The 12,770-nt window shown below is 46.8% G+C and overlaps 1 protein-coding gene across 6 annotated transcripts in view; it reads right to left on the bottom strand.

The window, feature by feature from the left end:
• The window catches only part of TSNARE1 (t-SNARE domain containing 1), a 296,160-nt gene that overhangs the window by 223,422 nt on the left and 59,968 nt on the right, over window positions 1–12,770 (bottom strand). Inside the window, exon 1 of one of the 6 annotated variants that reach the window (XM_070941965.1) lies at window positions 8,568–8,619. The exons of the other annotated variants lie outside the window; for them this stretch is intronic. Within the exon in view, the coding sequence (XP_070798066.1) occupies window positions 8,568–8,570 (3 nt within the window). The 5' untranslated portion in view covers window positions 8,571–8,619. Of the gene's footprint in view, window positions 1–8,567; window positions 8,620–12,770 lie in introns of those variants that run through there. 6 annotated transcript variants of the gene reach the window in all.

The raw sequence follows: 12,770 nt of genomic DNA, 5'->3' as shown, positions 1-12,770 counted from the left end.
AGTTTGCAAATAGTCCAGTTCAAAACAAGATTTAGGCGTTGTTCAAGGTGACTAGCCAGAGTTAGTTTTTGTCCGTCACAGAGTCTTAAATGGCCACCACACTCTCTTATATAGTCTCTGGGGTGTGGTCCAGTGACTCAGCCTAATCCCTGGCACGCCTCCTCAACTGCTGCAACCGTTTATCATGCCTTCGTTGGCGTGGATCCAGGAACGACAGATCGCCTCCATCGCTATCATCGGAGACACCTGGCTCCTGGCTAATCTCCTCTTCCTCGGCCGGCACCTGAGGCAGTGCCAGAGAGGAGGGGCCTGGAGAGGGAGGCCTGGCCGACTCCTCTCCTTCATGTTCGGAGCCTTCTCCCTCTGATAAGATAGGCTCGGAGGGCGGAGCCATAACAGGAGTATTCACACCTTCTGGAGACAAGTCGTTCCACTGGTTAATTGTTCTAACTGTCAGGAAATTTCTTCTTAGTCCTAGGTTGCTTCTCTCCTTGATTAGTTTCCTTCCATTGCTTCTTGTCTAGCCTTCAGGTGCTTTGGAGAATAGCTTGACTCCCTCTTCTTTGTGGCAGCCCCTGAGATATTGGAAGACTGCTATCATGTTTCCCCTAGTCCTTCTTTTCATTAAACTAGACATACCCAATTCCAGCAACTGTTCATTGTATGTTTTGGCCTCCAGTCCCCTAATCATCTTCGTTGCTCTTCTCTGCACTCTTTCTAGAGTCTCAACATCTTTTTTGGACCCGAAAAATTACCTGAAAACAGCCCGGAAAATGGTCTGAAAAGTGGCTCGAAAAACAGCCTGAAAAACTGCCTGAAAATGGCCCAGAAAACGACCAAAAAACAGGTATACGTACGCCGGCCAGCTGGTGCTCTGGCGCACGCAAAGACAAGCTGGCTGGCACGCATGCGTGTTCTGGAAACCCGAAGCCCAGCTGGCCAGTGTTTGCAAGCATCCCAGCCAGCTGGTTTTTGGGTTTCCGGCAGACAGACATGAACGTGGGTTTCAGTTTGGGCACTCGGTGCTGAAGAGGTTTGCCATCACTGGTCTAGCGTCCTCTGCAGGGGGTCGGACTAGCAATAGCCCTTAGACTTATATACCGCTTCATATATGCTTTACAGCCTCTCTAAGCAGTTTTACAGAGTCAGCCTATTGCCCCCGACCATCTGGCTCCTCATTTTGCCCACCTCAGAAGGATGGAAGACTGAGTCAATCTTGAGCCTGGTGAGAATCGAACTGCTAACCTGCTGGCAGACAACACAAGTAGTCTGCAGTACTGCATTTTAACCACTACGTCACCGCGGCTCAACCAGAACACGGGTCACCCATCTTTTGGACCTCAGAGACCACTAAATTCATAATTTTAAATCCCATGGACCACTAATATGATCTACCTAATGACCGGCTGGGTGGGCATTGCTAGATGGTCATGTGGCTGGATGGGCGTGGCCAACTTGATGTCATTCACGTCGAGGGGCGCCTTGCCAGTCTCTACTCACCCCTCCCCTCCCAGAGACTCCTCGCCTCCCCACCCGGGCTTCTTAGGTCCCCAACAGGAAGCAGTTGTTGGAGCTAAGCAGCCACCACGAGAAAGAGTTGGCAAAACAGTTGTCTCAGTTCAAATTGGATCTGACCGAGAAGAAGGCTCAGCAGAAGCACCTCACTGAGGACTACGAGTTTAGGCTTTCCAAGCAGAGGGAAGACTTGCAGGAGTGCAAGGCCAGGTACCGGCGCCTGGAGGCTCAGCGGGCTGAGATGGTCAGCCAGTTCCAGACCATGGTGCAGTCCCACTGGAACAAGGTCTTCTGGTTCTTTGCCACCAGTGGCACTTCCCTCCAGCCTTCGCCCAAAGCCCCAAACCAGGAGGCCGAAGCAGACCCCTAATCAGAATTTCTGCCATCCTCCAACCCACAGAAAAAGTCCCTGAAGGGGGAAACTCTCTGCAGCAATACAAACATTCTGTCAGGTTTCAATATCGTCTCAAATAAAATAAATTGCATTTCCAAACAAATAGTCTTTGAAGAAATCTTTCATTTTATTAAGCACGACAACCTGTCCCCGATTGTGGCGTAGCCAACACTGACTTCCTGACCCCAAAACCTTCCCTTTCCGTTCCCCAATTCTCTGTGTCTCATTGGCCCTCTTCCCAAATCACTCTCCCCATATCTACTACTTCAGCTCCCAGGAATGTCCCCCCTCCCATCTCTTCTCCTAGGGGATATTATCTTCAGGGAAAATAAGTAGGTGAGAAGTCAAGTGTCCTCTTGCCAGCTGCCCCCTCTTCTCCTTCTTATGCCAGCACTAGAGTAAATGCAGGTTGAAGTGCTGACACATTCATTGCACGTATCTGTCACAGGGACCGTAGTTTGAGGACCCGATTTAGTGCAACATACAAACGGCAAATAATTTTTCTGCGGACCACCAACATTATCTCGCGGACCACCAGTGGTCCACAGACCACCAGTTGGCAACCACTGGACTCGAAGACCTCCAAGGTCGCTTCCAGCTCTATTCTCACTCAGCAAACCCTCCGTCCTCGCTGTGTTAGAGGAGTCACCCAACTCCATTACAGCCTGTTGAACTCATTCCGTCTTGTTGATTTATCAGGAGGAGGATAGTTAAGTTCTCAAGCGTGGCCAGGCAGAATTGCTCCTGTGCATTTGAAGGCCCCATAAAGGGATTTTATGTTTCATATCATTGAGGTAGACTGACCCCTTGCTCTGTTTCGCTCTCTTCTGTTGAGTTATCATTCATTACCTGTGACTCCTTGCTCCATTAACTACCTGGATATCTTTCTTTGCCACTTTTTTTTTTTTAAAAAAAAAAAACCTTTCCCCTCTGTAAAATTGAATTAAGCTTTTCTGAAAAGGAAAAGCTATTTTCAGGATTTGAGGAAGGAAAGATCCCTGGATAACTTAAAAGGACAAAAGAAAAATGGCTCTGTGTATTTAAAAGAATCAATTGAGAAGGTTTGTGCCTTCGGGTCATTTTCGACTCCTGCTATCTGCCTGGAGTTTAACAGATCTAACGGAACACATCTAACAGAATACTACAGCTGGGAGGGACTTTAGAGGTCTTCTAGTCCAACCGCCTGCTCAAACACGAGACCCCGTACCATTTCAGACAAATGGTTGTCCAATCTCTTCTTAAAAACCTCCAGTGATGCACCCACAACTTCTGGAGGCAAGTTGTTCCACTGATTAATTGTTCTCACTGTCAGGAAATTCCTCCTTAGTTCTAAGTTGCTTCTCTCCTTGATTCCACCCATTGCTTCTTGTCCTGCCTTCAGGTACTTTGGAGAATTACTTGACTCCCTCTTCTTTGGGGCAGCCCCTGAGATATTGGAAGGCTGCTATCATCTCACCCCTAGTCCTTCTTTTCATTAAACTAGACATACCCATTTCCAGCAACCGTTCTTGTTATAACAGAGGTGTCAAACTCGAGGCTTGCAGAGGTGTTTAAATCTGGCCCCCTGGAAATAGCAAAGGACCAGCCTGTGGTCCCTCTGGCAGCCAAAATGGGGTAGGAGAGGGGGCGCATACAGCTCTGGCGCAATCCAGTTTTGGCCTGGACAGCCTCCTGCAAAATTTTGCTGGTCCAAGGCAGAGGAGAGGAGAGCAGTGGAAATCTATGGGCCGGTCCTTGGGACGGAAGAGCCAACGCTGCTAACGAAGCCCCACCCTAGCTCTGGGGATAAAAGACAGAGGATGGAGATGAATAGGTGTGGGAGACAACTATTCATCTCCCTGCCGGTCCATCACTAATAGCCTGCACTTCCAAATCCTGTCTGGAAATTATCAGAATACTTCTTGGAATCTGCACCGCCTCCTGAGCTTGTGTGTGTGTGTGTGTGTGTGTGTGTGTGTGTGTGTGTGTGTGTCTGCTGTTGGAAGAAAGCGAGCACACAAGTGGTGGGATTCAAAGCCTTGGTAGTACAGTGGTCTAAAGCACCCTGTTATTAAGACCAGCTGCCTGCAATTACTGCAGGTTCGAATCTCCCCAGGCTCAAGGTTGACTCAGCCTTCCATCCTTTCTAAGGTAGGTAAATTGAGGACCCAGTTTGTGGGGGCAATAAACTGACTTTGTAAAAATATACAAAAAGGATGAAGGCTATTGCTTAGCACATTGTAAGCCGCCCTGAGTCTCCGGAGAAGGGTGGCATATAAATCAAATCAAAAAAAAGAAAAAAAAGAAAAGAAAGAGAGAGAGAATCCTGGTGTTCAGGGGGAAAGGGAGCGAGCATCACTTTCCACAGGACTTAAGAGCAGGGGTGAAATCCAGCAGGTTCTGACAGGTTCTAGAGAACTGATAGAGGAAATTTTGAGCAGTTCGGAGAACCGGTAGCGAAAATTTTGAATAGTTTGGAGAACCGGCAAATACCATCCCCAGCTGGTCCCAGAGTGGGGTGGGAATGGAGATTTTGCAATATCCTTCCCCCAGGAGTGGGGAGGGATTGGAGATTTTGCAATATCCTTCCCCCAAGAGTGGGGAGGGAATGGAGATTTTGCAATATCCTTTCCCCAGGAGTGGAGTGGGAATAGAGATTTTGCAGTATACTTCCCCTGCCATGCCCACCAAACTATGCCCACCAAGCTACATCACGCCCACCAAGCAATGCCCACAGAACCAGTAGTAAAAAAAAAATATCCTTCCCCTGGAGTGGGGAGGGACTGGAGATTTTGCAATATCCTTCCCCCGGGAGTGGGGAGGGAATGGGGATTTTGCAATATCCTTCCCCCAGGAGTGAGGTGGGAATGGGGATTTTGCAATATCCTTCCCCCAGGAGTGGGGAGGGAATGGAGATTTTGCAATATCCTTTTCCCAGGAGTGGGGAGGGAATGGAAATTTTGCAATATCCTTCCCCCTGGAGTGGGGTGGGAATGGAGATTTTGCAGTATCCTTCCCCTGCCATGCCCACCAAGCCACGCCCACCAAGCCACACCATGCCCACTAAGCCACGCCCACAGAACCGGTAGTAAAATATTTTGGATTTCACCACTGACTTACAGACTTCGTAGCCTGCTGTGAAAACGCAGATGCTGGCACTCCTAAGAAAGGGAACGTTTCGCTAACTACAAAGGGCTTGTCGGAATTGGGAACTGGATCAAAACACTTTTTTTCCACTTTCTCTCCCCTACTCCCCATGCACCCTGGACATAAACTCTTTCAACTCCTACCCTCAAAACGACGCTTATAGAGCACTGCACACCAGAACAACTAGACACAAGGACAGTTTTTTCCCCAACGCCATCACTCTGCTTAAACAAATAATTCCCTCAACACTGTCAAACTATTCACTGAGTCTGCACTATTATTAATCTTCTCATCGTTCCCACCACCCATCTCCTTCCACTTATGACTGTATGACTAATTTTGTTGCTTGCATCCTTACGATTTAAATTGATATTGATTGTTTCCTGATTGCTTATTTGTTCCCTATGACTGTCATTAAGTGTTGTACCTTATGATTCTTGACGAACGTATCTTTTCTTTTATGTACACTGAGAGCGTATGCATCAAAGACAAATTCCTTGTGTGTCCAATCACACTTGGCCAGTAAAGAATTCTATTCTATTCTCTTCTATTGCACAGGGATCTTGTCCTCGATGCTTGTGGGTACCCTTTCTGCCTGAATTGTTCACGTAGGTACCTGCTCTCCAGTTGTTTAGCTTGCTGGGTATTAGCTGGGTGGGAGGCAGTTTCCCTGGCAGATCAGTGGTTGAGTCATGCAGGAGTTTTTGATTCTGTGCGACTCTCTTTACACGCTCACACGGACCCACACACACACACAAAAAAAACGCTAGCACAGAAGTGTTCCCACTGCAAACTTTAAGGCTCTCCATTCTATAAATGGCCTTGACATTTTTCCTCGGCTAATTGATTCAAAAAAAAAAAAAAAAAAAAAGGAAGATGGAAAGGGAGTGAGGAATAATTAGGGACGGTTCTTTTCTTTCTTTCTTTCTTTTTTCTTTTAATGTTGCTAAGGTACTTTTCAACGGAGCTTTTGGAACGCGTTTTTTTTTGCCACGGACCAACACCCCCGGCAAGGAAATTTGTGGAAGAGAATGTCAATCGGTGGGAGGGAAACCGGGCTGAAGTTTAATAAATAGCTCCAGAAGTGGGAAAGTGGATTGTGCACCTTCTCCTTGAGGAAAAACATATTTTTACATCTTGAAGAAAAGTTCAGGAGCCTAGAAAAGAAATCCATCGCCTTCTCATGGGTAAAAAAATTATGTTTGTGTGGTGGGAGTTAGAAGAAGGAGAGAGAGATGGGATTAACACAGTGAGGAGGAGGAGGTGGAGGGGTGGAGGAGAAGCAGAAGAAGAGTGGCGCAGCAGACTAAAGTGCTGTTAAGTAGCAACAGCTGCCTGCAATTACTGCAAGTTCAAATCTCACCAGACTCAAGGTTGACTCAGCCTTCCATCCTTTCGAGGTAGGTAAAATGAGGACCCGGATTGTGGGGGCAATAAACTAACTTTGTATAAAAAAGAACACCGCTTGCGGTGGGGAGGCGCGAAAGCCCTACTAAGCAGGTATATACAAAAGTATGAAGGCTATTGCTTAACGCATTGTAAGCTGAACTGAGTCTCCGGAGAAGGGCGGCATATAAATCGAACCAATAAATAAATAATAAATAAAATAAAGGGGCTTATGAGGTCCTTTGTGCTCCCTGAGCTTGGTAGTTTGCTGTCAGACTTTTAACTATCCAACTAGGTAGCATTATCAGAACTAGAAGGGAGAAGGAGGAGGAGGAAGGGGAGGATTGTGTGGTCCTTGGTGCTCTCTGAGCTTGCCTGTTTTCTTGCAGACCTTTCATGACCCAACTTAGTAACATCATCAGTGCTAGAAGGGAGTGGGGTTTACAGAATGGAATAGCTAGAAGGCAGGAGGAGGAGGAGGAGGAGGAGGAGGAGGAGGAGGAGGAGGAGGAGGAGGAGGAGGAGGAGGAGGAGGAGGAGTTGTTGTTGTTGTTTAGAAGACAGTAACTCAACTTCCCAAAGAAGCATCTTGTCTTAAGCTGGGATAGCTACATTTGAAGAAGAGTTTGAAACTGGAGAATCGACTTTATAAAATCGAAATGCGTAAGGACCAATCTGGGAGAAGAAAATGTCAAGAGAAAAAGTTCCAATCCAGCCCACTCCTTGATATTTCCAACCGCAAACCAGTTTCTCTTTCCATTGAAAAAAATATCGTTTGAAGGGCATTCTATAACGGGAAGGCTAACACTGCCCATCATGTGTCTCAGAAGGGTTTTTCAATCGGCAGAGAATTATTGACTCCCGGGACTCTGAGAATTTGTTCTACGTTTCATAGAGTGGCGGTTTTCACAGAATAAGAGAATAACAGAGTTGGAAGGGACCTTGAAGATCTTCTAGTCCAACCCCCTGCTCAAGCAGGAGACCCAATTCTGGTTGTCCAATCTCTTCTTAAATCTTAAAAATTTTGAGTGTTGGAGCACCCAAAACTTTTGAATGAAAAAAACCGTTTCCACTGATTAATTGTTCTCACTACCAGGAATTTTTTCCTTAGTTCTAGGTTGGTTCTCTTCTTGATTAGTTTCCATCTGTTGCGTCTTGTTCTACTTTCAGGTGCTTTGGAGAATAGATTGATCCCCCTCTTCTCTGTGAAAGCCCCTCAAATGATAAGCTCAAGATCCAGATGGATCTTGACAGACTTGAACCCTGGGCCCTATCTAACAAAATGAAATTCAACGTAGAGAAAAGCAAAGTCTTACATTTAGGCAAGAAAAATCAAAAGTACACACATAGACTGGGAGAAACCAGGCTTAATAGCAGGAAGTGTGAGAGGGATCTTGGAGTCCTAATGGACAACCAATTAAATATGAGCCAACAGTGAGTGGCGGCAGCCAAAAAAGCCAATGCAATCATAAGTTGCATTAACAGAGAGATACAATCAAGATCAAGTGAGGTACTAATACCACTCTATAAAGCCTTAGTAAGAGCACACCTAGAGTACTGCATCCAGTTTTGGTCACCACACTATAAAAAAGATGTTGAGACTTTAGAAAGAGTGCAGAGAAGAGCAACCAGGATGATGAGGGGACTGGAGGCTAAAACATATGAAGAACGGTTGCAGGAACTGGGCATGCTAGTCTAGTGAAGAGAAGGACCAGGGGAGACAGGATGGCATCTTCCAATATTTGAGGGGCTGCCCCAGAGAGGAGGGGGATCAAGCTATTTTCCAAGGCACACAAAGGCCAGACAAGAAATAATGGATGGAAACTGGTCAAGAAGAAAATCAACCTAGAAATAAGGAGAAATTTTTTGACAGTGAGACAATAAACCCATGGAACAGAAGTTGCCTTCAGAAGTTGTGGGAGCTTCATCACTTGAGACTTTTCAAGAAGAAACTAGCCTGCCATCTGTCAGAAATGGTGTAGGGTCTCCTGCTTGGGCAGGGGGTTGGACTAGATGTCCTACAAGGTCTCTTCCAGCTCTGTTATTCTGTTAAATCTGTTAAATGTTGGAAGACAGTCCGTCTGCTGACTCTTATCTGATCATCAACTAGTCTCCTCCTCTTCCTGTCCCTTCAGGACATTCTCACCATTACAAGATCACACTTTGCAGAACTTCTGTTTTGGTCCCTGTTCCTTTGTTGCCAATGTCCACACAATCTTTCCTCTTTGAGTCCAGTTCCATGTTCAGATCTTCTGTAGGAAGACTTGGCTTGGCAAAGACCTGAAACTTATTTCTCCAACACGGTCTGAATTGGGTCCCTTGGTTTTGCTTCTGCCTGATTCTTCCTCCCGCTCTTCTTCAGATGAAGACGATGAGTCCAGCTCGGCCCGGGATCAATCCCGCTTGTGATCTTGCAGGACTTCAGAGAAGTGGAATCAATTTCTTCGGTCCTTGGAGGGAGACAGCAGGAATCCACTTCAGACCACAACCAGCAACAACTGCACAAGGTATATAAAGATATATCTGTTGCTAGGCAACCAATCCCTACTCAAACGAGTGTCCCATAAATTACCTTAATGTAAAGATATGCTCTCCATACACGTCTCTTGTCCCTCAGAAAACACTGCCTGGCAAAGATGCACAGAATCCGTAGGCCACAAGCTAACATCTCTCTCAAGGTTTCCCTAAGGCGCACAGATAAACCCTCTTCCCTCCGCCATCCTGGTTTTCTTTTTAGGGAAGGCTGATCATGGAAACTGTGACCACCCCAAACTGGTCCATGTTTCTGACTTGACCTTGTCTACAATATGTACATCTGTTGTGTACCAGAGGGTTCTGCTTCAGCTTTTCAAAGGGAGGGGAGGAGGAGGAGGAGGAGGAGGAGGAGGAGGAGGAGGAGGAGGAGGAGGAGGAGGAGGAGGAGGAGGAGGAGGAGGAGGAGGAGAGGGAGAGGAGGGGAAGTGGAGGAGGAGGAGGAGGGGAGGAGGAGGAGAGGGAGAGGAGGAGGAGGAGGAGGAGGAGGAGGAGGAGGAGGAGGAGGAGGAGGAAGGACAGAAATGGAGATGGAGGTGAAGGAGGAGGAGAAGGAGGAGGAGGAGGGACAGAAATGGAGATGGAGGTGGAGGAGAAGGGGGAGGAGGGGAAGAGGAGGAAGAGGAGGAGGGGAAGAGGAGGAGGAGGAGGAAGGACAGAAATGGAGGTGGAGGTGGAGGAGGAGGAGGAGGAGGAGGGGAGGGGAGGAGGAGGAGGAGAGGGAGAGGAGGGGAAGTGGAGGAGGAGGAGGAAGGGCAGAAATGGAGGTGGAGGTGGAGGAGGAGGAAGAACAGAAATGGAGGTGGAGGTGGAGGTGGAGGAGGAGGAGGATGGGAAGAGGAGGAAGAGGAGGAGGGGAAGAGGAGGAGACGAGGAGGAGGGGGAGGGGAAGAGGAAGAGGAGGAAGAGGAGGAGGGGAAGAGGAAGAGGAGGAGGAGGAGGAAGGATAGAAATGGAGATGGGGTGAAGGAGGAGGAGGAGAAGAGGAGGAGGGGAGGAGGAGGAGGAGGAGGAGGAGGAGGAAGAGGAGGAGGAGGAGGAGGAGGAGGAGAAGCAGAAGAAGCAGAAGCAGAAGCAGAAGCAGAAGCAGAAGAAGAAGAAGAAGAAGAAGAAGAAGAAGAAGAAGAAGAAGAAGAAGAAGAAGAAGAAGAAGAAGAAGAAGAAGGAGGAGGAGGAGGAGGAGGAGGAGGCTGCTTTTGTGTGCACACCACGGACATCAGGTTTCAAAAAGCATAAAAACATACAACTGAGAAAAATTTTCAGCATTCAGGCACAAAACGTAGGAAGGCTGAGCACCGAAATTTGCATTCTTTCTCATTAATGCCTGCTTGCGCGATGCTAATTGGGAAAGCAACAAAAATACATCTTTCTTTTTTAAAAACAATTAGCCTTTTGATTTTTTGTTTTTCAGACCGATTGTTTTTGTGTGTTTATTGCTCCCTTTTGTAGGAAACCCCCCACTATTATAGGCACCTCATTTTCACTGATTGGTTAACCATTCTTTGCCCGCCTGCCACAGGATGGCACCCAGGATGGTTCAATAGAAAATTAATTATTATAATTAATACACACATGTGGAGCTTCGCTAACACAAGAGCACCGACGCCTTGCAGTCTGCAATTACCTAATGGAGAGGAACTCAGGATACGAAGAGCAAGATTTGTTAAATAGTGTCAATGCAGAGATGAGGCTTCCTTAACACCCCCATTTATGCAGGTGTTAAACTTAACGTCAATCCTGGAAGCCATCTTTTTCTTTGCATCTTCAGGGCTGCCACATTTAGTGCTGTGGGAAACTGGGAGGGTGGATTGTAAGGAGCCAGGGTGATATGTAGTCATAATAACATTCCTTTCTCAGAGAGTCAAGGACATCTTGCCCTGCACCTGGAGGGGCGTGACTGGGAGGCATCTCCAATTGGGTCGGTGCATTGATTGGACCATGTGATGGACATGTGGGTGCTGGGCAGGGACTTGGACTTTCTTTTGGGTGGGGAAAACCTGGAAGCTTTCAGATCCAGTTTTTCCCAGATGTGCCAATATGACATCTCTAATAAAGTGGAACTTTGAGGAACTTCTAAGCCTCGGAGTCTTCTGTTTCGTTGGGGGGGGGTGTTACCTGGAACCCTTACACATAATTTAAAACTGGGAGATAGTACAGTTAGCTCTCGACTTACGACCACAATTGAGAGCCCGAAATTTCTGTCGTTAAGCAAAGACACGTGTTAAGTGAATCCCCCCCCCATTTTATGACCTTTTTCGCCACAGCTGTTTAAGTGAACCATTGCAGTTGATAAGTTAGTGACACTCTGGCTTCTTCACTGATTTTGCTCGTCAGAAGATCTTTCTGGACCCTGAGCTTGTCTTCTGGACTGTTGGCTGTTCCTGCCAGCTTTAGTGTCATCTGCAAATTTGATGAGTTCCCCATCTATCCCCTCATCTAAGTCATTGATGAAGATATTGAAGAGTATCAGATGAAATGTTAATACTACTTTATAAGGCCTTGGTAAGGCCACACTGGGAATACTGCACCCAGTTTTGGTCGCCACGATGTAAAAAAGATGTGGAGACTCTAGAAAGAGTGCAGAGAAGAGCAACAAAGAGGATTAGGGGACTGGAGGCTAAAACATATGAAGAACAGTTGCAGGATCTGGGTATGTCTAGTTTGATGAAAAGAAGGACTAGGGGAGATATGATAGCAGTGTTCCAATATCTCAGGGGCTGCCACAAAGAAGAGGGAGTCAAGCTATTCTCCAAAGCACCTGAAGGCAGGACAAGAAGCAATGGATGGAAACTAATCAAGGAGAGAAGCAACTTGTAACTAAGGAGAAATTTCCTGACAGGGAGAACAATTAATCAGTGGAATAACTTGCCTCCAGAAGTTGTAGGTGTTCCATCATTGGAAGTTTTTAAGAAGAGATTAGACAACCATTTGTCTGAAGTGGTGTAGGATTTCCTGTCTAAGCAGGAGGTTGGACCAGAAGACCTCCAAGGTCCCTTCCAACTCTGTTATTCTATTCTATACTGGGCCCAAAATGGAGCATTGTGGTACCCCACTGCTTTGTTATTAGTTGCGAATTCGTGTCCGATCCATCACGACCCCATGGACAACGTTCCTCCAGGCCTTCCTGTCCTCTACCATCTTCTGGAATCCATTTAAGCTCATATCTACTGCTTCAGTGACTCCATCCAGCCACCTCATTCTCTGCCGTCCCCTTCTTCTTTTGCCCTCATTCTTTCCCAGCATTAGGCTCTTCTCCAGGGAGTCCTTCCTTCTCATTAGGTGGCCAAAGTATTTGAGTTTCCTCTTCAGGATCTGGCCTTCTAAAGAGCAGTCAGGGTTGATCTCCTCTAGGACTGACCGGTTGGATCGCCTTGCAGTCCAAGGGATTCGCAGGAGTCTTCTCCAGCACAGTACTTACTTCCGCTGCTTACTTCCCTCCATTTACCTATATATACCATGTTCATTGGGCTGATTATTGTGAATCATGAAATCTGCAGGTGTTGGATTCCGGAAATAGTTCTCTTTTCTTGTCAATAAATTCATGTCAAATCTCAGCATTCCTGGTTCAGAGCAATCCGTGCCTAAAATAAACCACAGCTAGATACCATCCCAAAATGATGTGATAATGGACTTTGTTACTGAACCCTTACAGATGTTTGGCTATTTGTGATCCAACGAGAACAACAACAAGATGGACTGTTAGGATCAGGCATCCCAATGCAATTGTGTTTTCCTTTGCACATGAATATGGAACAATGTGAATGCATAGGATCTTGGAGTCTTGTGGCTCTCTCATGCCAGCGTAGCACTGTGAAGC

This window comes from Pituophis catenifer, unplaced genomic scaffold (genome assembly GCF_029215685.1).
Source record: "Pituophis catenifer annectens isolate HBS135680 unplaced genomic scaffold, rPitCat1.0.hap2 SCAF_3, whole genome shotgun sequence".
NCBI lineage: Eukaryota > Metazoa > Chordata > Lepidosauria > Squamata > Colubridae > Pituophis > Pituophis catenifer.
The sequence above is the reverse complement of the archived record's forward strand: the minus strand, read 5'-3'. Positions and strand labels throughout refer to the sequence as shown.